The sequence below is a fragment of the Zonotrichia albicollis genome, chromosome 21 (assembly GCF_047830755.1).
Source record: "Zonotrichia albicollis isolate bZonAlb1 chromosome 21, bZonAlb1.hap1, whole genome shotgun sequence".
Taxonomy (NCBI): Eukaryota; Metazoa; Chordata; class Aves; order Passeriformes; family Passerellidae; genus Zonotrichia; species Zonotrichia albicollis.
The window spans coordinates 10,856,451-10,879,420 of NC_133839.1; the positions used below are offsets into that span (position 1 = coordinate 10,856,451).

The window sequence follows — 22,970 nt, forward strand, 5'->3', positions numbered from 1 at the left end:
AGCCAGGTGTGCCCAGCTGCCAGCCAGGCATGGTGATGCACAGCATCTCTAAGCCTTCTTATTCCTTCACCATGACAGAAACAGACAAAAGTTTCCTTTACATGCAGTTATTACAAGCTCAGTTAAACTATCTTTTTTGTTTTAGTTAAGGCAATTCCAGCTCAAACCAGGGAGCCACACAGAGTGGACAATATCTGTCACAGGCAAGGCACACGTGATACATCTCCAACACCTCGTACATAGAACAAAAGCCAGCACTGATTATGGCTTGGATGTTGTTTTTAAGAAAGCTGAAGGACCACATTTGCATTCCTGTTGCAGCCCTCGGTGGAATCTGCCTGTGAGAATTGCATGGTCTTTAAGCAAGATTCTGTGCTCATGTTTTTAATTTCCCTTTTAGCATATTTTTTTCAGCATCTATTTTCACCTACTTTACACCCAAATTAGAAATGTGCCATTATCAGGATATTTTGTTATGGATCTGTGGGTCTCTAAGGAAAAAAAAAAAAAATCAGTGAAACACAGAAAGAGCTGAACTTAGCTATTTCATCCAAATGATGACTGTTTTGCAGTCATTACAGCAAGCACCTTGGCACCATTCCTGCCTGCGCCAGGCTGCCAGCAGAGCTGGGTGTGAGCAGCACCTCAGGTGTGCACCCAACCCTCAGCCAGCAAGGACAGAAAAGGGAGGGCAGCATAGAAAAAAAAAAAAAGGAAGAAAAGAGAAAAGACAAAGCTTGATTCACAAGCCATCACAGGATCAACCTCCAAGTTTGTGCATCTGAATTTGTCACAAACCCCTCTGAAACTTCTTAACCTAACACTTCATTCCCAGCACCTTCCTACCCTTTGCATTTCAAATGCTCCTCTGTCCCTTCAGCATAACGGTACAACTCCACAATCAAAAATCTCCCCAAAAATCTGACTCCTAGAGAAGCAACATGCTTCCTTCTCCATTTTGTTTGACCTGCCCAGGCAGGGGGCTCAGCAGGGTGACAAAATGGGACCGTGATGGTCCCAGGGGTGACACCCCCTCATCTGCTCTCGTACGTAACCAGGGCTGCCACAAACCCTCAACATTCAGATTTTTACACACATCGCAAGCAGCTAATATGAATTGGTTAAGACAGTGGTAAACACAAGAAGCAGCTCGAATATATTTCATTTGTATAAAAATAAATACAGGTATTGTTGTAAGTAATACTTTGATTTTTTTTTCCCCCAAGGCTTTTTGAAGTCTGTTTTTCTGGTTTAATACACAGATCTCTTTTCTCCTACACAAACACAAAGGAAAAGGCTGCAGAACAGTTTTTGGAGACAAGACAATTTAAATCCCTGAAATTAAGAAGCCACAACTTAACATTCACCAAGCTATTTTTTTGTAAATCAAGCAGAAAATTACTATTCAAACTTTGCTGGTCAGTTGTTTTTTCCTACATTGTCTTTGCTTTTATTTTCTTTCCACACTGTCATTATGCTCTCAGAATAAATACGACAGACATGAATACTAACAAGGGACACAGGAGTTGGTCTAAAATATCTCTCAGCCACTACATCAGCTTATCAATACCTGCAACAACATACATCCCAGAAAGAGCATGGAAAGAAAAGCTCCAAGGCGAGAACCTGGCATTTTACTGACAATTTTTCTTTACCTTCACTTTTTACAAACCAACAAGCAACACAGCCAGAGTATTTTAAAAATGCCTATCTTCATTTCTGGTAGTTTCAGCATTTCTCCTGCATGTTTTGCCCAAAAAGGCAAAATGTAAAATCTGTGCATGTAAATCTGGTGGCTCACCCAAGCTAAGCTGATCAAACAGATGAAAATCAGTCCTTGCCACAGAGCCAGTGCCTCCTGCCTTGACAAATTCCCACACAACAGCACACAATCTTTTAAACAAACACCAAAAAAAAAAGTGTTCTAAGATATGCCAATGGCTAAAATATTATTTGTTTTTCAAGGGAAAAATGGCTTGTTTGACTGGAGCCCAGGGGTGCAGGGAGCAGTGTGGCACAGGGATATTTAAGGTTCCTTTCTCTCCCTTTCAGACGATGATGAGCATGAATGGATCCTTCGGACCTGCCGGAAAGCCTGGGATTTAACAGCTGAGGAGCAACCAAAACCATCAGACAGCCTCTCCTAGACAATATTCCAGCAAAGCAGGTAATCTGATTCACAATAAATGCAATTTGTCCTCGTGGATTTGTCTCACCCTTTCCCTCGACAGGAATATAATCTTTCTGTCATCTTTGTCAGCTCAAAGAAAAATGGAAATAATCATTTAATCAGTCATGCTGAGCAAAAGCCACGGCAAAAAAGCCGACTGTACTCACAATAATATTCCTGAGAGGTGTGCAGTGTAGTATGTATAAACATTATTAAGCCTGAAAACAATTTGTTAAAAAGAGTGCCTCGGATTCGGTGTTGAAGTCATTCAAATCCATCTTAATCAACATTATTTTCCCAGATTTTAGTTAGCTGTCCTGGTGAATTCCTTTCCTCTCTTTTTGCTCAGTACTTTGATATTGATTGATCATTGTAATAATGTACACCAGAGGTATTCTTTAATGACGGGTTTGCTAACTAGGAAATTATATCCATTTACTACGAACGTTTGTTGAACTCTCCTGAAGCCAGAGTTTAACAAAATAATAAAAGAGGAAAACTGGGTGGGTTGCTGCTTGATTAGTAAGCCAGAAAGTATTTAAAAATAAAATAAAATGGAATTACATCATTTTCTGGATGTAAGTGCCAGCACTTCTACTTGCATTAACTTTATTTATTACACAAATAAGACATTTACAAAGCACAACATTAAAAGTATGTAACAAAACAGACATTGGTTTTACAAAAAGTGCTTACAATTTTGTTTTACTTTTTTAAAATAAATATTAGTCTTGACTGTCCACTCATTCAGAGAAAAAATTTTTTAACCATTGTAGCCAAGACATGCAGAATTGCAACATGCTACAACAAAATGATTGGCAGATGAAATAAAACTGGTGTTGAGTTGGCATCCTACAGATAAATCACTGATAGTAGTGCAGGATTGGTTCCCACTCCCTGTCCCAACGAGTGAGTTCTGTAAGCACCTTTAGCTCGGGCATTGGGCTGACAGCATGAGCCAGGAAAAACCACTGGAGATAAAAGCTGAAACCATCCCTGTGCCAGAGCCGAGCTCTGTTAGTCACCTTATTAAACTGGAGTGAAGAGCCTTTCCCTGGCTGTCTTCAGTGGATTCTGTCTGCAAAAGGGTTTGTAAATAGCAACTGGAAAAGTTTAGTGCGTGGAGTCTGCATTGCTGCACCAGAACCCATCTGGCAATTACTGAATAAACTAAGAAAATGAGAATGACTTTAATTTTATTTTTTTTTTAAATCCACAGACAGGAGATGAATGCAAATGACCTGAGATAAGGTTTGGTTCAGTGGCAACAGTCAGTGTGAAATATGTTGTGAAACAATGTATTGAATAAATTAGAAGATTTCTTACATTCTTGGTACAGTTGAGTATTTTCCATACACATAATTAGCTCTAAAACTGCACAAGCTGAATTGCTTCCAGTTTTTGCAAACAATTTGGGCTTAATATAAACAGAGCCTGATTTCTGAATTAGCAAAGCTGCTCCTGGCTACTTATGGGGGGAAGTGCCCCGAGCACAGTCTGTGGTGAGCCCACATCCCTGGAGAGAAACACCAACATTCCCTGGGCCCTGCCATGGCACTGCTTACAGACCCTTGGATATCCAGGACATTCCCAAGTGGGGCTTTTCTGATCCAGTTGGTATTTAGCAGATACATATTTCATAGTTTCCCTTTCACTGCATTGCCAAGACAGGAGGGAGAAACACATCAAACCCTTTTCTCCCTCAACAGAGCAGTTGTGGCAGTCTCAGACACTGTGGGATGTCAGGGCAAGCTGCAGCCTGAATCTCTCCTTCTGTGTCAAATGGAATAACTACCCATCCCTTTATGGCACTAATTCCACAACTAAATGGTCATTAGGATGTGCAAGCACAAATGGAGAACAAAGTCAGGCCCTGGTGATCCCCCACGAGCACCTCAAGGCTGACACAGCAACCACCTCAGCCTGTGATGACAAACACTCACCAACAGCCAGCCAGGGGAGCACTCAGCCTTCCCTCATTCTATGAAAAGGACAAAAAGGATGCACCTGGAGCACCTGGTGACTGTCCCCTCCCCAGGGGACACCTCTGCAGAGGTGGCTCCAGTCAGGTCAGTCATGTGGCAGCACCTCGTTCACTGGTGACACTCTGGAAATGGTCACTCACACATCTGGACGTGACAATAACATTTTGTGGACTTAATTCCCCTCTCTCCTTTCAAATGTTACTTTGAATCGGGACTAGAGCTGCTGGCTGCAGTTTGGCAGGTACTGGCCCAGCTGTCCGAGGTAGTGCCATCACTCTCAGTACACAGACACACACAGGAGGGGGTGTGTGTGTGTGTGGATTTGCTCCAACCAATATCAAAGTGTGTTGTACTCAGTTCCTTCCCAAGCCAAGAGACCTCGGTGCCCCCTCAGCAGAGTCCCCATCTCCCCACGCTGCTCCCAGGGTGTTCCTGGTGGCTCAGGGCAGCCTGTCTGCCTGCTGGTGTCACACAGAGCTCAGGGACACGGCAGGAGAAGGCTCCCCACGGGTGCAGTGTGGGCTGCCCAGAGCTGGGGATGGCTCCCACCTGGATTGACCCAGGGTCTCCCGCAGAGGAGAGCACGAATATCTACAGTTCCCATTAAAAACAAGTTATGTAACAGATGGATTCCCATCTCCTGCTCCTCAGGCACGGCTCAGTCACATCCCTCACTGCTGTGCCTCAGGGGAGGCTTTCACATTCTTGGAAGAGCAGCCTCACAGACACTTCACAGCAGGACAGACCCATGTGCTTGCGTGGAGAGAGCCTTTGTTACAGACCTGCTCCTGGCTCGGTGCAAGCTGAGAAGGGCTGGCAGAGGTCTCTTGTTTACTTTTTGTTATTACCATCAACGAAGGATGGGATGGTTTTGGAGTCCTTTTCCTGACTTGGGGCCAGACTGCTGAGCTCTTCCTGTGAGCCCAGCCGTTCTCCTGGGATGCACCCTCATCCCAGGGCCTGGGACAGCCCAACCCCAGCAAGGGAGACCAGGGGGGCAGAGGGGATCAGAGCCAGGCTGCCAGACTAAGGAACATGCCATCCCCTTGCTGTCCCCTTGGCTACTGATGGTTCCTGCTGGCCTCACTGTGGCTTTCACCTTTTTAACTCCAGTTTCTACCCAGCTCTTCCCACTGACTGAACTTGAGTCCACAGCAGGGCAGAACATTTCTACACCTTTATGGCCACCTTCCATCGAGCATTTCCCAGTCCCAGAGTATGGATTGTCTGAGAGTTTTCTGTAGGTACATTCTGAAATCACCCATTTGTGATCCAATATGACTCCAAGGAAATAAAGTAGCTTGTTAATAAAGAACGAGAGTAAAAAAACTTTAAAAAAAAAAAAAGATTTGGCAGATGGCTGTGAGAGGAGAGAGATATTCAGTGTTCTAAGAACAAGTCAGCAATCAAAAACTTCAGGGTGCTAAACCTGGCTCTGCCACCAACCCTCATGGTTCCTCTCAGTTTAGGACATCTCTGCTTCCCCTCCTATAAAACGGGGGGAAAAAAACACTAAGATTTACTTACCTTTGAGTGATCAAAGGACATGTGATTCTAAAGCACTTTGAGGAGGAAGAAAAACTGCCTATTTCCAGCTGGCATCATGTTTTCCACTCAGTGGAGTCTCAGCTACCTGCGAGTTTGGCTCAGGCAGGTCTGTCTATACATCGAGTTGCCGAGCCAAAAAGCCAATTTCGGATTTCACACAAGCGAGTGGAAAGAAGGAGGGATGTCCAGGAACTGCTTCACTGGTGCAAGAAGAGAATCAGGCCAAACCACGAAAATTCCTCCTTCCTTTGTGTCCAGAGGCGATCATCGACCGCCCTGAGACTCGGCGTGTTCCGGGCTGTCCGTATCCCGTGGGTTTGGGAGCAAGACTTGCAAGCACAGCAGAGTCACCAGTTTTGACTGTGTCTGGCACTGCCTTGGAGAGACTCACGGTCATTCTACAAGTCCACAAGAAACAAGTGTAAAATGTGACTGTGCACTCAACACACACATACACAGAGTGTCGCTGGAGGAGTCGGAGCGGGCGCGAGGTGCTGCTCAATGGAGGAGCTGAGAGTGCTGGGGCTGAGCTGCTCCCGCGGGGCCGGGCGCTGCCAGCGGCTCAGGGGCAGCTGAGGAAGAGTCCTCGCAGTCAGTACTGGAAGAGGATGACCTGGGGGGAGAAGGGGAGCGTCAGCAGCACAGCCCTGGCCATGGCCGAGTGCTGCAGGGAGCAGCGGAACGGGCTCTGCAGGGGCAGCCACCTCCTCTCAGAGGGAAAACCCTCTCTGGATGTGCCCTCTGCCCAGGAGCTGCCAGCCCTGCCCAGGGAAGGAGCCACCCCCAAGGAGCCCAGGTGGGAGCTGACAGGAGACCCCTTCAGCTGTGGAACCAAACACAACCGGGCAGCACCCCAAAAACGGCACTTCATTCATCTGTGCTGGGATAGAGCAGCTACCAAAAGGGACAGAGGCCATGCCCAGCAATCCTGAGTGCCCACCTCACTCAGTGACCAGTACAGGCTGCCCTCCAACACTGCTCTGCCCAGGGGAAGCAGCTGCTGGGCTGCTCACAGCTCAGCTCTCACCAGCCACTGCTCCGAGCACCCCCAGAGGAGAATGGGGCTGCCCCACACACACTCAGCATGGAAATGTGTTTTCCCAGGATCTCAGCTATCTCTGCTTTCAAAAATTTTTGGATGTGGAGGAAAAAAAAAAAAAGCTACTTCAGTTTTCAGGAATTCAACATGCAAGAGATTGTTTAGGAAAGGATCTGGTTGGGGGGCAGCTCCGTGTCCTGAGAACCTTGTTCTGCAACAGCTGTGAGCCAGTAATTGCATTTAAATCAGGAGCTGCTTGCTGCAGTGCAGCCTCCCTAACAACAGCACAGGACTGTATAATATTATCTGAAAACTCTGTAGCTTGCTGGGCACATATGACAAAACGGTAGAATTTAAACTGAAAATGTATCTTTGCTGTGCCACTGCTTCTGCCTATTAAAACAGAGCTCAATGAGCTGCTGCACCGGGAAGAGAGAGATCTGAAAAGAGAGGTGCTGATAACTTCTAACATTAAAGACAAAAGCCAAAACCACTCTGAGTTGCCAAAGGCTCACTGTTGCCTGAGCAGGAACTCACTGAAACTGAAGTCCTAAATAAAATCTTCCAAACCCAAGCATGTCTGAGAAATCTTGCCCCAATAAGCCGTGTGTTAGAACAGATACTGTAAGAGCTGAACACAAAAATATCAACATGCAATATTTTCTCCTGGCCAGATATTGTGAAATAACATTCCTGCTTCAGATATTCTAACAGCCAGTTGTTGTTATTTTTAAGCAATACTGCAACCCACAAGAAATGAATCTTTTTTGTTAACTCGTGGAAAACTGGGAAGTTAGCACATGCCAGAGGTGTCCCCTGCTCTGTTGTTCACAGCCAGGTGCTGCTCACACTGACCACGGGTGCAGACATCTGAGGAATGGAGCAGGCAGAGCTCAGGGCAGGGGAAAGCAGGGAGGATCCAGCAGGAGGATCCAGCAGGAGGATGTGAGAGCCCTCAGTAGATGCAGGCACAGAGTCCCAGCAGGTCACAACAGCAATGGGTGCCCAGGGAAAACACAGTGATGCCATTTTTATCAACAGTGGGTACATCAACCTTAGGGCCCCCAAAACTAAGGGAAGGCACAGGGGTGGGTGGCAGCTGTGGAGGTCATGGAGAAGCAGTGATGCTGACAGGAGACAGCAGTGATGTTACACACAAATCTTTGCTACAGCAAGGGCTGGCCACAGAGCCTGGAGCAGGGACTACATTTACCTTCTCACCCCTATTAGACAGTGGTCCTTCCATGTCTGCTTTGAGGTGCACTGGTGGAGCAGTGTAGGGAAGTCTACAGTGCACTTGTCCACACTGTACCTGACCTGTGGATGAGAAGGGGCTTCAGCCTCTGTTACTGCAAACAACACAGCCCAGAGCCCACAGCAACACAGCAACAACACAGCCCACAGCAACACAGCCCACAGCAACACAGCCCACTGCAACACAGCAACAGAGCCCACAGCCCTCCGTGTGGCACGGCCAGCGCCACCGGGACACGGGGGAGCAGGCAGGGCCGGGGCACAGCCCTGACCCTGTGGGGAGAAGCCTCACAAGAGCCACAGAGCCAAAACCTCTGCCCAGGCACGACCAAAGCTGCCCATCACTCACAAATCATCACTCGAATCATTTCACAGGGAGCAGAGAAAGCAGGAAGGAGACCACTGACCACTGACCCCCACAGGGCACACCCACAGCTCTCTCCCTGACACAGAGAGCACAGGGGGACCGAGGAGCAGGCAGTGAAACCCAGGCTTTGCTGGGCACGAGTTAATCCCAAAGGCAAAGCTGATCAGACACGAGGAGGAGGAGCAGCAGCAGGGGCACCATCCCCGCACCCGCAGCACCGGGAGGGTTTTGGCACGGCCCCAGCCCAGCCCCAGCCCTGTCCTATCTCAGCTCCATCCCAGCCCCAGCCCTGCCATCTCTCACTTTCGATGTATCCGTGCAGCGTCACCATCCGGGCCCGCTCGGGGCTGCTGAAGGGCGAGTAGTGGATGTCATCGGACAGCGAGGAGGGGATGCGGGACGGGGGCGCTCCCGAGGGCGGCACCGTGTGCTGCGGGGTGTGTTTTTTATGGCGGGCTCTGCAGTTTTGAAACCAAACCTGAAAAGAGAGCAGCGAGCGCTGTGACAGCTGAGAGACAGCTGGGTTAAAACGTGGTCCTTCACCATCCTGTCCTTGGATGGGTGTTTCTTCCAAGTTTTTACAAAAGGGATGAAAAGCAGCAGATATGAGATTTCTAATGTAATCTCACTGCTTCTAATTAAAGGAGTAGTTTGGGAATTCCATCCTAGAGTTGAAACATGTATGGAAAGGGTTTTTTTGCTTAAGAGGTGATCTGTTTCTTATGCTTTAATTTCTTAAAGATAGCTGTGAGTAAAAACCTTCTCCAAGAGTGACTGAAGATCAGCTCTCCAAGGCAGAGCACACTGGACCATAGAGAAGGAAACAGTCTAAGTATTTGACAAATTGTTTCCTGTTCAAAGTGCCTTTAAAAAACATTCACATAAAAAATCACCCGGTGTGCAGCCTGCCTGATCTTTGCTAAATGAAGAATCTCAATAAACAGAGGCTCAAGCCAGATTTTCGCACACAAAATTTAAAAGTGTCATTGGCAAAACAATCTCAGGTGAAAGCTCCAAATTTATTTCAACCACTCGTGTTTTTATTGTACGCAGAAAGTGTGTGTGCAGAACCTTACAGTGATGAGCACAAACGTCACCAAGAGCTGAGCTGGGCTGTGTGGCAGCTGCAGAGGGGACACTTCTCAGTCCCTGCAACACCACCTGCCCTCCCATCCCACATCAGGGTGGGAGCTTCCCTGCCACAGAGTCCCCTGGAGCTGCAAAATTCCTTTTTCTTTAAGCTTCTCCATGCCAAAGCTTCCTGACTCTGCCTCTGTGGCAGGGGTGGCTGCCGGGGGAGCTCCCACACTCCCGGCTGGGACAGAGCTCAGCTCCAGGACCTGCTGCTAACAGCAGCTTTCCCACCCAGTGATTTACTGTGCATGGCTGGGGCTGTTGGGGCTTTGATTCGTTGCATCATAAGAGGGAAAAACAAATAGGAAACCCACGAGTGAGACAGAGAAGGAACGGCACTGGCCACTGGCACTGCTGTGGGAGCAGAGCTGGCACCGGGGAGACAGCTCGGAGTGTTGGATGGATGCTGAGGAGCCTGAGGCTCTGAGTGTGACCCTGGCTGGTGCCAGCTCCAGGTGCCCCTGCCTGCCCATGGTGGCCAGCCCTGCTGTCCCTGCCTGCCCACGGTGTCCCTGCCTCACCTGAATGACTCTGCGGCTCAGCCCCGTCATGTCCGCCAGCTTCTGCAGCGTTTGTGCGTCGGGGTTGTTGTCCTGAGCGAACTGTGCCTGCATCACCTGTGGGGAGAGCAGAGCAGAGCAGAGCAGAGCAGAGAGGGGCTCGGGGGAGGCTGGGGAGCCCCGGCCCCGCAGCCCCCCGGCCCTCCCGCCTCACCTGCAGCTGCTCGGCCGTGAAGGAGGTGCGGGCTCTCTTGGCTGGCTTGGGCTGGCTGTCCTGCTCCGAGGGCACAGCCCCCTCCAGCGTGATCCCATTGCCTGCAGGAGAGAACCCTCTGAGGCACAGGGCAGAGCCTGCCTGCTCCACCACCTGCAGCAGCTGCTGCTCTGGGGGACACTGCACCTGGTAGCACTACAGCGTGGGACACACACGGCATCCCCTCAACAGGGGAACAACAGCCCTGGCACCACAGCCTGGGACACCAAGGGCACCCCCTCAATGGAGGGACACTGCACCTGGTGGCACTACAGCCTGGGACACACACGGCATCCCCTCAATGGAGGGACAACAGCCCTGGCATCACAGCCTGGGACACCCAGGGCATCCCCTCAATGGAGGGACACCGCACCTGGTGGCACTACAGCCTGAGACACACACGGCATCCCCTCAACAGGGGAACAACAGCCCTGGCACCACAGCCTGGGACACCAAGGGCATCCCCTGAACAGGGGGACAACAGCCCTGGCATCACAGCCTGGCACAGCCAAAGCACCTCCTGCTGCAGTGGGAGCTGAAGGAGTGGAGCCAGCACAGCCACCCAGGAGCTGCCCTGGGCTGCTGGGCCCCTCCACACACAGGGAAGGAGAAACAGCCATTACCCAGGAGTTTACTGTGGAATGAAGAAAAATGCAGCAAGTGGTGGAAGCCACAGGGAATAAGGGGAGGCAGCAGCAGGAAGAGGTCGAGGTGGTGTGTGAGGGCAAGCACTGATGTCCCTCTGGCCCTGATTCCCGGCCACCCCTTGGCCACATTCTCCAGGGAGTGGCTGGGAGGGGACCCTGTCTCTGCCAGGCTCACCCACATCCATCACTCCTGCCCCTTGCTGCCCCCTGTGACCCCGTTTTCCCTCGTGGGCTCTGCCTCCATCAGCCCTTCAATTTGCTCAGAGCATTTCAATGGGCTCCTTGCTCCTTTCCCCAGTCCCAAACTGTCCCAGCACCTTTACCTTCCTCTTCCTCCTGGGCCCCAGAGCAGCAGCAGGAGCAGCACCGTCCCCAGGGCCTTGGGGTGGCCATGCACGAGCAGCAGCCACACTAAGGGGACACTCCAGGGGGACAGTCGAGGGGGACAGTGACCTCCCCCTTGCCCAGCCCTGCGTCAGGGTGAGCCCAGCCGTGCTCTCTCTGCCGTGCAGCCCCAGAGAGTGCCCAGAGCCTGCTCCTGACGGGGCCCTGCTGCAGCCCGTGCCAGCCTGGCTGCTGGGGCAGGGTGGGTGAAGCCCCCCTGAGGGAGGGGCAGCAGGGATGGTGGGGGAGGGCAGCGAGCAGGGCTGGGCTCTTCCCTGCTCCCAGGATGCTCCTGCACGAGCTGGACCAGGCTGTGATTGTCTTGGCTGGAGTTGAAGGACTTTCTCATATAGTTTGACTTGTTCTTTTCGGATGATGAATGGGACTCTGACTTCAGCAACATCTGTTTATTTTTCTTGTATGTAAAACCTCATGTGCAGAAGAAATTGCTGGGTAATTACTGGAGGGGGGAGTGTGGCCCTGCAACTCCACAGCAACTGCAGCTCTCCAAAGTGATCCCGCCCCCTTCTCAAAACCCCTTGGACACAGGTAGTGACACCTGACACTCCCCAGGTGCCCCAGCACTGGTGCTCAGCCCACACCAGCAGGTTGTTCTGAGCAGCAGCAGCAGCAGCACACCCAGCATCCCAGCAGCTCTGCAGGACTCCCCGGTGCCAGACCCTGCTCTGCTCACAGCATTCTGCTCCCCCAGGACACGTGGCTTCTCCCCCTCCATCCTTGCTCCCCATCACCTCCCTCACACCCCACAGCAGCTGACCAGATGGACCCACACGTCACAAGCCACGTCCTGAGCCAGGACCCTCCTTCCCAGCCCAACTGGGCACTCTGTTTCCATCCTCTTTCTCAAACACAGTAAACTGAACCATATTATTTTCCTGTCAGGTTGTTAATGGTTTCCACATGCTGCATGGGCCAGGCCATGGCGTGTCCCTCCCTGTGCCCACCATGTGCTGAAGCTCTTCCCACCACAGCACAGGCCCTGGCACTGCCCGGCCTCCCCGAGCACCACAAATCTGTTCCTCTGAGCACCTCTCTGGGCACTGCCATGCAGGAGGCTGGGGAAGGGACAGCAGCTGCAGTGCTGTGACCCCGGTGTCACCAGCTCAGCCGGCTGTGGCACAGCGCTGTCCAGCTGGGAGTGGCACAACCCCACATGGGCAGGGCGGGTGGAAAACGATGGGAAGGTTTTGTCCAATCACCAATCCCACCTTCTCCATTTATGACTCACAGCCTCAAATCCCAGAGGGTTCCTCACGCTCTGCACTCCAGGCTGTGCACAACCAGGCACTTGTCCCTGGCATTGCCCAGGGCACACAGGTCTGCCACGAACTGCAGGTGCTGCCAGCACATTGGCCACCCCATGAGCCCTCTGCCAGCCCAGGGCCTTGTGCTCAAGCTCCCCAGGACCACCCATCACCCCTTTTTGGCACAATAGAACCCTCCCCAACACCCTGTGCTAAGGATGAGCACAGGCACAGTGACTCCGTCCCGCTCCGTACCGTTCTCCGCCGCGCGCTTCAGGTTCTCGATCATGGTGTCGTAGTGGATCCGGCACAGCACCTTCTCCTCCACCAGGCCGAACTCCTCGCCCGTGGAGAGCTGCCTCTTGCAGGAGAAGCAGGCGAAGCAGGCCAGGTGGTAGGCATTGCCCCGCGCCCGCCGCACCCAGTCGCTGGCGTAGATCTGCCTGCCACAGCGGGCACACTTGGTACCGAACCGGCTGCGGGGAGAACAGACGGGTGAGGGCACGGAGGGAAGGCAGGGCAAGGGCAGCAGCACCATGCCAGGGTGCAGGTGCTCCTGCCAACCCCGTTATTCACCCCAATTCCCACAGCACCCGTGCATGCAGACATGCAGCGGGGCCGCCCCAGCGGTGCCCGTGCCGTGGCAGTGTGGGCAGCAGTGTGGGCAGCAGTGGGTGTAACTCCCTGTAGCCCTGTGAATCAGCTTCCCAGCCCGTGGGTTTTTTATTTTGATAACAGCCAGTGTGACACTGGGATGGAAACTGTGTCAGAGCGGGTTCTCTCCCGCTGCCATAAATCAAACCATGTGTGTTCTCCTCACACGTACAGGCACACACATCTGCTTTTTCCCCTGTGGAGGAGGTCTCCTCACTGTGAGAGGATGATGACTGTGCTGGAGTGAGCTGTGCTGGAAGGTAGCTCAGCACAGTCAAGAGGCAACAAGACAGCCAGGATCCTCTCACCAGGTGATTGTGAGAAAACCCCCATTTCTGTCAGGAAGCTGATGGTCAAGGCAGGTGATTCACAGGGAGCAGCAGACGTGGCCCCCATGGCCCTGAACCCCCAGGCCAGTGTCTGACATGAGGTGCCAGGCAGGTTCCATATCTGCATTTTCAGTACTACTGCTGCTTAAACTAAGAAATGCAATGAACAGCAGTGAGAGCAGCAGGAGAGAAGGGAGCATCTCCTCTGCCACCCCAGAGGTGGTACTGGCTCCAACACAGTCAGTGCACTTCCCCACACAGCCCCAGCACTGCCACTGTCACCTCAGGCCCCGAGGGCTCCTGCCAGCCCCGCACCACAGTGGGAAGCAGAGCCACCGCCAGCCCTGCCCGGGCAGCTCCAGCCTCTCCCAGTGCAGGCACAAAACACCGACAAGGAACAACCGCAGCAAGCGACACGAGAGACCCCACAGCACAAACCCTCCGGTTCAGAGGCCAGAGCAGCCCCAAGCTCTGCACACAGACCCAGGCCAGGCCACCAGGGCCAGTGTGCTGCCCCTGCCCGACCCCACACCGAGGAACTGCTGCCCACCATGGGCCCAGCAAGATGTGGAAATACTGTCCTGTGCTGGGATTACTAATAGCAAAACTATTTGGGAGGAAAAGAAGGGTCTAAATTTTTCAGCCTGACCATAGCTGACCAAAAAGAAGAAAAAAAAAAAAAAGAGGACATTTCTGTGCTGAAATTATACAGAGACTTAGCTAAGAGACTTCACTAATTTACTTCAGATGGGAACATTGTAAACTGACTTTGTGCCAGCTCGTTTATATAAACGCACAAACAAAAGAACTGTATTAATTTTTTATTTAGAAATAAAGATCATTCCTGTAAATTGAATTACTTTGAACAATGTGCTATGTAAACAGTGGTACTTGCTGAGCAGTATCAGGCGAGGGGCAGGCACACAGAGCTAATGGCACGTGGTGATCGCTGCTCCCCGCTCCAGCCCCAGCCAGGGGAGCACAGCACGGCCGGGGGAAACTGAGGCACCACTCAGAAAAAGTCACACAGCCCTGTCCCACATCAGCTGGGCCCTGGGGAGACACCCAGGCATCTCCTGAGGAGCGGGCAGGACCCCCAGGCTGGCAGCAGTACCCAGGGAGCTGGGCAGGGTTTGATGGAAGGCGCTCGTGTGGCCGTGGCAGCAGCACAGGCCGAGGCTGATGCCCCTGTCCCTGTCCCTGCAGGGCCACGCCATGAGCAGAGCCTGCAGAGAGGCTGAGGCTCGGGACAGGCGGGCACGGGGCTGCAGAGCCTGCAGCAGCAGCAGCAGCAGCAGCAGCAGCAGCACTGTCACTGCGCCTGCGGTCCCTGCCAGCTCCCGTCTGCGGCACCGCTGCAGCAGAGACAGGGCTGGGGCAGCACCAGCACCCACTGTCACCCCTCAGAGCTGGCACTGAGGAACCACCACCGCCAGGGACACAGCAACGGGGAGAGAAATGCCGCCAAGAAATCTGCCCCGACCATCAGCACTGAAAATTACAGCTCAAACACAACACGGGGTTTCGCTCACTGAGCTCACAGGGCGGTGAGAGCCCAAAGAGCCCCAGGAATGGGGCTCCACAGGACTCCTGCCACCTGCCTGGCAGGGACAGAGATGGGAATGGGGACAGAGACACAGAGCCAGAGGATTTGTCCAAGCCCAGAACTGTGGCACAAACTGCAGCATTACCAAATGCTACCAGAGCCGTGGGCTCACGCCCTGCGTGCATGGTTTGTGGTCAGGTGAGCAGATGCTCATCCCAAAGGTTAACTCTGGGTGACAGAAACTGACAGCAACGTTACCAGGAAAGACTCATCCAGAGAGACTCATCCCAGGAAGACTCATCCAGAAAGACTCATCCCACCTCCCCCAGGGGCGGCCGCATCATCTGGGGCGCAGGAAGAGCAGGGGCGGGAGGACGCCCCGGGTGCATCCTGTCTCTCCCACGCCGCCTGTCCCCAGGTGCCACAGCTCTCCCAGCCCTCCTGTGGGCAAGGGGCACCCAGCCCCAGGGCCGCGCACAGCTCAAACACCCCTGTCCCCTCCTTAGGAAGCCTCTGGCACAGCCCTCAGAGCCAGCTGCAGCTCACATCTGCCCAGGCCCTCAGCAGAGCAGCAGCGGTGCCTCAGCGAGGACCTTCACGCTGTGCCACTGCAATGCCCGCGCTGGAGCATCATCCTGGAGGGACACAGCCTCTGGGTGAAGGCCACCTGAGCCACGGCCAAGCCAGGGACCCCACGGTCACAATCCTGCAGCCTGCCCGCCGAGGGCACAGCAGGAATCACAGCGGGATCACGCTCTGGACAACTGGAGCCCTGGGAGCTTGGCTGTGAGCAGCCCTTGCATGGCTGGGAACACAGTGTTCTGCTCAATGAGCTCCAATTCTAATTTGGTTCTCCTTGGAGCACTGGAGCCTTAGATGCCAAATGTAATTATTTGACAAGACACAGGAAACAGCAGCATTTGCTTAAAAATGCACACGAAGCCGCGGAGTCACGGCAGAGCCAGCACCTACACAGCCCCTCACGGGGACAGAGAAGGGACACTGGCACAGAGCAGGCCTAAGCACACTCCCCGTGGGCAGTGGGGCTGTGACATGACAGCCCGTGCCTGACAGCCTTCATCCTCAGCATCCTCAGAGGAATGCAGAGCATCCGTGTGACCTGAGCAGAGCATCTCACTGTCCTTCCCTCTGCCTCGGCTCCAGGGACCACACGCCTCAGGATGGGGTTTCTGCTTTGCTTTAAAAAAAAACCCCACACATTTAATCTGCCTCAAATAATAAATAAAATTTTCAAAACCCATCCAGAGGATCAGGTTTAGCCCGTGCCACGCACCAGGTTCCACTGGCTGCAGTCAGCAAGGTGCCAGCCAGGATGCTGCCGGGGCTGGGGGGCTGCAGGAGGGGACCGAGGGAAGGGACACGGGGCGAGTGTGCCGGGCAGCGGGAGGGATCCCAGCGCTCGGGAGGGATCCCAGCCGTGCCCAGCCGCTCACGGCACCGACGGGGCTCAGCCCGGCGGGTTCAGCCTCGGGGGGCGGCGGGAGCGACCCCCGCCCACCCCCCGAGCACCGCGGCGGGGCCGGCCCGGGTTCGGAGAAGCCGCATCGATCCCCGCGGGCTCGGGGGCACCGAGGCAGCTCCGCACCCGCCGGGCTCCGAGCGCCGCCGCTGCTCAGAGATTCACCAAAATAAAATTTTAAAATCTCTCCAAACCCCCACATTTCTGTGCAAAAGGCAAGTGCGGAGCGCGGGCTGGGAGCCCCCGCGCCCCCCGAACGGGTGCCGCAGGAACCGGGAGCGTCCTGCCGCGGCTTCCGCGATTTTCGTTTTATTTCCCTTGGCCCCGCCGGTACCGGCGGGCAGAGCTTGGCTACTCCCAACGGGGAAGGAGCTCGGACCTTCTCGGACGGGAGAAATCACAAAACTGATTTATTTTACCATTATTATTTCCCGTATTTTCTCAAAGGTCATTTCGAGATCCCGGCGCTACTTTAAAACCGCCTTTGGAAAGGTACGCTCTCAAAAACAAACGAAAAAGAAACCAAACACGAGCGGCACCAGAACGGCGATAAATGAATGAAAGCGCTCAAAGTGCTCCAAAACAGCACCGCGGCCCCGGGACCCCTTCGTGCCTTTCTGTGCTGAGCGGGGAAAATTTCGCTGAAATCACCGAAAATTGCGGTTTGAAAATAATAACAATAATAACAATAATAACAATAATAATAGTAAAAACAACAACGAAACCCATCAGAGGGCAGGACGCAGAGCGCCGCAGCCTCGGGACTGACCCGGTTCTCCGAGCCCCGCACTCCCGGCGGCACCGCACCGAGCCCGGCGAGAGCAGGGGCTCAGCTGCGGAAAATCGGGCAATCGCGGAACCTTTAACAAAAAACATCGCAGGAATCTCTGGGGTGCTCCCCGAGCTCCCTGCCCGCTGTCGTCGGGGCAGCCCCGAGCTCCGCCGCTGCCGGAGGATGCTCCGAGCCCCCCGCGCCCCGCCGGGGTCATTCCCATTTCCTGCCCGCCGTTCCCCTTCCTCCCGGGTCAAACAGCATTCCCTCATCCTGGCAGGATGGGGAAAATCAGAGCGGGGGTTCCAATGTTTAGTTAAACCCCGGCGAGGAGCTCAAAATACTCAGTCCCCTCGTGCGAGTCAAATTGGGGGAAAATTAGTGGTTTAAGGTTTAGAACAGAAAGTCTGTCGAAGCCAGAACACCCTCCCTGCGGGACAGGCTGTCCCGGGTGTGCGGGTCCGGACCGAGCCCCGCCGGCCGCAGCTGCCGCCGCCGTTCGTTTCCGTTCCGTTACGCGCTCCCTTCGACCACTGCGGGCCCACAGCGCTGACCGGGGCTCCCCGAAAGCCGCTGGGCACCGCAGGCTGGCAGCGCCGATTTCCCCTCCGGCAGGAGCCGGGACGAGGCCGTTCGAGCCCCTTTCCCCTCTGGCAGGAGCCGGGCGCTGCGGCCGCCGGGCCGGGAGGAGCGGGGGCTCGGGGCGGCCCGCACAGCCCGGCCAGAGGGCAGCAATCCCTCCGGGCGCTTGTGCGGCTGCACCCCAAACTCCCTTCCTTCTTTCCTCCCCGTTTCCCGAGGCTCACCTCCCACCCGGCTGCTGCAGAGAGCCCGGCGGGTTTCCCAAACCTTCCCCACGGCAGCGCCCGAGCGGCCCCGAGCCCGCGAGGGCTGAGCCCCCCGAGCGGCCCCGGCCCGGCCCCTACCTGAAGTAGTCCATCTTGCAGAAGATCTCCTTGTTCTTGATGTAGCAGCTGTGCTGCTGGCGCAGCGAGGTGCGGCACACGGAGCACTCCAGGCACCGGACGTGCCAGATGAGGTTGTTCACCTGCGGCAGAGCAGGGGCTGAGACCCAGGACCACCCGCCGCCCCCCGCCGCCCCCGCCGCCCTCCGCCCCGCTCACCTTCAGCAGGTACCGGTCGAGGATCTCCAGCCCGCAGCTGGAGCAGACGTTTTTGCCGGCCGACGGCGTGGAGGAGGAGGAGGATGGCGGGGAGCAGACGGACGGCGTGGAAGGGGTGCTGGGCGCTGAGCGGGCGTCCTCCTTCTCCAGGGCTCCAGGCAGAGGCTCCCCGTCGGGCTGCGACTGCGGGCAGAGCCGCGGCGGGGCCGTCAGTCGGGGCCCCGCCGCTCCCCGCGGCACCGGAGCGCAGCGTCCCGCCGGGTCCCCGCACTCTCGGCATCCCCGGCCCGGCGGGTTCGAGCAAACCCCTGACATCCCCGGCGGGACCCCGAAATCCCCGGTCCGCGCGTCCCCGCAGCCCCCGGCCCAGCGGATCCCGGCGGGTCCCCGCAGCTCCCGGCACCCCCGGCCCGGCGCGGCCCCGCATTCCCGGCCCGAACCCGCAAACCCCGGCCCCGCTTACCATGGCTCGGGAGTGCGGGTCCAGACAGCGGGAGCTCCCCTTGGGCAGCGGCTCCGGCGGCATCACCTTGATGGAGAGAGCGGGAGAGGGAGGCTGCGGCTCCATGCGCCGGGCGAGCGCGGGGCACCCTATATAAACCGCCTCAAAACAATAAATAAGAACTTTCTAGTGGCCATTTAAATCCTTTGCAACAAAAGCTGCGTCTCTTTAATGAAGCAATTTGAATGTGGATTGAATTCTCCCCCTGCCTGCACTTAACCCGGGCCTCTTGAAGTAATCGCTCGGTTCCCATGCGAGCCAAGGCGCTGAAAAACCCCCCAAACTACCTGCAATTAGAAATTGCCGTAAATGCCCGAGATAAGAGGTACCAGAGTGTCAATTCCGGCTGTCAATCAGGGAATCCATCAGGCCACCCAAAGAATTGCAAATTTGATTTTTTTAATGGTAGTAATTAAAAATCGAAATTCTTCCCCCTCTCCCTCCGCCGAGCACAAAACGCCCCAGAAAACGCCGGGATGGAAAAATCCACCCCTCTGGCGCGGGAGGCGGCGAGCGGCCCCGGCCCCGGCCCGGCCCCAGCCCCGGTACCGGCCACCGCGGGGAGCCCGGCCCCGCTCCGGCCCCGCTCCCGGCCCCGACGGCAGCGGCGGCGGCGGCAGCGCTCACCTTGCCCGCCTGGGCGCCGGCCGGGGCGCGGCGGCCAGGGCCCCGGGGCTGCCCGCCCCCATGGCTCCGGTGCATGGGGCGGGCGCGCCCCGCTCCGCCCGCCGCCGCCGCGCTCCGTGCCCGCGGGCGGCGCGTCCCGCGGCCGCGGCAGGAAGGGCGGGGAGCCGGGCGGGGAACCGCGCCGGCCCCGCTCCCCCGCCGGGGGCGGCCGCGGGCCGGGCAGGAAACGGCGCCCCCCCGCCGCGCCCCGGGGGCCGCCCGCCCCGCCGGGCCCCGCTACCTGCGGCGGCAGCACCGGCACCGGCGGCGGCACCGCCCGCGGGCGCGGCGGGGACGGGAGGGGAGGGGAGGGGGCAGCCCGAGCCCGGTCCGGCCCGTCCCGGTCCTCCCCCGCCGCTGCCCGCCCCGACGGGGCGCACGGGCCGGGCCGGCCCCGCTGCCCCCCTCGGGTCGCGGCAGCGGGGATCGCGCCCACCGCCGCGGCGTCTGGCCGCCCGCCGCTGCCCGGGCTTCATTAGTAACCTGATAATTCCCCGGCAAAGCCCCGGCAGCGGTGCCACCGCCGGGTAATTGCAGGACGGTAACGTGAGCTGATGGCGGCCGGGGATGGATCCTCGCCGTTATTGATTGTGACAGCTAAATTGTTAACCGAGAGGGAAATCAGATGAAAGCCATTTTAGAATAAATACAAGGCATTAGGTTTAAACATCGAGGTTGCAGGAAAGCCCGAGAAACCCCCAGGAAACGGAACCCAAGGCCTGCCAGCTTGTCCTCCCCTGTCCCCGGCTCCACAGAGGCCGAGTGCGGGGGGACACGGACAAGTGCAGAGGCGAGATGCTGAGAAAGGACAATTTAAACCCTTCGTTCTCACTGGTGGGGTCTGAATTAGCTCTGGCTGCTCCAGGAGAAACACGTAGGAGTGTTCATGGACGCAGCCACGAACGCTGTCTGTCCCCCCACGCAGCAGCGGCCGAGGCAGGGCCGTGTGGGGTTGGTTTGTGTCCCCAGAGCGATGCTGGCCTTGGCAGCCATGGCTCAGCACCGCGGGCCAGCACCACGCAGCCAAGCAGATGCTTGCACTGCTCTCACCATTACACACACAGCTCTCTGGGCCCTGCAAAGCCAGAGCAGGCTCAGCAATGGGGTGACCCCAGCCCAGCTCCTGCCCTTCTCCAGCCCTGGGAGTAAGTCCTGGCTCTGCAGGGTCGGTGTCCTGCTCTCACTGCCTGCTGAGAGCAGACAGATCTTACATGAGCATCCTGCACCAGGAACAGGGCCTGGGCAGTGGCTGGGGAATGCAAAGCCCTGTAGCTAACAGGTATCAGCCCTGAGTCCATGCCTGTCCTTACCACCCTGTGCTCCCTCCTCCAGCCCTGGGGTTTGTACAGGCAGCAAGGTGGCAGCATGTCAAGCAGCAGCTCGGCCAGAACCCCAGAATTTGGGGTTGGGAATGTTCTGTGCTCCCAGAGTGAAGATTCCATGCCTGTTCCCAAGTGAGGGACTGTCACCACAGGCAGAATGGTTCAAACACCACGGAAAAACCCACACTGTGTCATGGAGAACACCACCCTCAGTAACCCACCTTGTCCCAAGGGCTTGCTGGAAATCCAGGGGAAGCAAGGAACCCCTCAGAGGACAGGAGGGCAGGCTGGAGGTGAGAACAGCCCAATTCCCCTGCACAGGAGCCCGGCACCAAGCCCAGCTCCCCTTCCCACCACCAGCTGCCACCCTCCCTACTCACGGCTCCAGCGATGCCGCCTCCCCAGTGCTCTTCAAATAAATCTCTTCCACGATGGTCTAATGCAAAGTCCCAGGGTTGATGCTCATGAAAAAAAAACATTTCTGAGCATTTCCCTCCTCCCAGCTCCAGGGCGAGGAGCTCTGGGCCCCGGGGAGTGCAGGCAGCAGCAGCAGTGACCAGCACAAGCACCGACCTGCAATAAAGCTCCCCCAGGTCTGAGCCCGGCCAGACAGACAAGGCACTTCTGTTAGCGACCACGGCAGGGCACAGAAATAATGAAAAAAAAAAAGACTGATGCTATTGTACCCGGGTTCTGTCAGTGGACTTCGGCTGATGCCAAGCATTTACCACCCTCACTCACTTCCTGCTTGCCACCCTCGGCTTTCCTGGAGGAAAACATGCATTTTAAATGTTTATTTAGAGCTGTAGGAATTTCAACAAATTGTATTTAAATACAAATAAATATCAAAGGATGTTTCTGAGGGGAGCACAGCCACACACCCAGTTGAAGCCAGGTATCTTCAGGTATCTTCCTAATGGGAACAGAATTCAGAGGTGTTTTAAACAACGCAGATACAGACCCAGAAAGCTACAAACATTAGAGCACATAGGAACAAACACAGGCTGTTCACACAGGAATGCAAACGGGTGTCACTCACATTCAGAGGGGTACAAACTCCCAAGAACACTACTTTTCCCTCAACTACTACTTTTCAGGTACCCAAAAACTAGGAAACAAACATTAACAGCACGAGACCCTACTTGAGAACAATTGAGGCTTTCAAGAATCCTCGGCACAGACGGGCACGGCTCCGCTCAGGTGCTGGGGGCGGCAGCAGGAGCCAGCTCTGCCTGCAGGGAGCTGCTGCTGCAGGAACACCAACCTCCCTGGCTGTGCCACTGAGCAGCTCCTGCCTGCAATAACTGGGGCTCTCTCCAAAGGGTTTGAGACCACCATTAACCAGCTCGGGGGAGCAGCTCAAGAGTGACCGATGAGGTCTGACAGGGCTGGAGAGGGAAAATCAGACCAGTGTCACCTGGACCTGTGAGCATGTGAGCTCCCTGACATCCTCCTGGCACATGCAGTCACAGCACTGTGTGCACAAAAGATAAAATGCTGCCAGAAAATGTTTTTACCTCAGATGTCTGTTTTGCAGATATTTAGGGGGAAAATGTGCTGCAGCTCAGATGGTTCAGAGCAATGCCTTCCATCAGATCTGTGGATTTGGCCCTGGGGCAGTGCCAGTTCCCCACAAACCCTGCTGCCACCTCATACCACCTGTACCAGCCTGTGGAAACCAAGGCTGGGCAGGACAGGGGGCAAACACCGAGTTCATGGCTTGCAGATGTCTCAGAGGCTGCAGTTACTCCCACACTGCCACACCTGGATCACGAGGAGCTGCCACCATCAGGGATCACTGCACACAAATGCCAAAGCTCAGGGCACAGCACAGACCTCAGTGATGTGTAAATACACTAATTTCTACAGGCAGCACACACCTACGGCCTAAATGACACTGAAAATACCTGTGCTGTGTCATTACCATATCATAAAGTAACATTGTGGAGTGTGCAAATCAAAATGCAAAATCAATTAGCCTTGGTGCATATAAAATATTGCATGCACAGTTACTAAAGGTGTTGCAAGA

At 55.3% G+C, this 22,970-nt stretch overlaps 2 protein-coding genes across 7 annotated transcripts in view; one reads left to right on the plus strand and one right to left on the minus strand.

Moving 5' to 3' along the window:
• Positions 1-5,651, plus strand: part of MORN5 (MORN repeat containing 5) — a 16,827-nt gene extending 11,176 nt beyond the window's left edge. Inside the window, exons 5-6 of the mRNA XM_074556476.1 lie at positions 2,053-2,167; positions 3,390-5,651. Of these exons, the coding sequence (XP_074412577.1) occupies positions 2,053-2,147 (95 nt within the window). The 3' untranslated portion in view covers positions 2,148-2,167; positions 3,390-5,651. The remainder of the gene's footprint in view (positions 1-2,052; positions 2,168-3,389) is intronic.
• LHX6 (LIM homeobox 6) lies at positions 3,295-20,148 on the minus strand. Of its 6 annotated transcripts, none has more exons than XM_074556467.1 (10): positions 19,581-19,749; positions 18,915-18,980; positions 18,452-18,634; positions 18,254-18,375; positions 12,802-13,022; positions 10,212-10,312; positions 10,019-10,114; positions 8,667-8,841; positions 7,956-8,059; positions 3,295-6,316 (listed from the first exon to the last, which is right to left on the minus strand). In XM_074556467.1, exons 1-10 carry the CDS (start codon positions 19,653-19,655, stop codon positions 6,296-6,298), a joined length of 1,164 nt encoding a protein of 387 aa, XP_074412568.1. In that variant the 5' UTR covers positions 19,656-19,749; the 3' UTR covers positions 3,295-6,295. The 6 variants fall into 6 exon arrangements, with proteins under 6 accessions (XP_074412568.1, XP_074412566.1, XP_074412569.1 ...); XM_074556465.1 differs by having other exon boundaries at positions 18,915-19,055; XM_074556468.1 differs by having other exon boundaries at positions 18,915-19,042; positions 19,581-19,715.
• Between the last annotated feature and the right edge of the window lie 2,822 nt (positions 20,149-22,970).

Excerpts from the sequence above, each read along its gene's own strand:
- LHX6 (XM_074556464.1), bottom strand. The coding sequence starts at position 20,095 with ATGAAGCCCGGGCAGCGGCGGGCGGCCAGACGCCGCGGCGGTGGGCGC. Across the intron at positions 18,635-18,914 it reads ACCCGCACTCCCGAGCCATG|TCGCAGCCCGACGGGGAGCC; the intron begins GTAAGCGGGGCC and ends CTCTGCCCGCAG. Across the intron at positions 10,313-12,801 it reads GAAGCGCGCGGCGGAGAACG|GCAATGGGATCACGCTGGAG; the intron begins GTACGGAGCGGG and ends TCTCTCCTGCAG.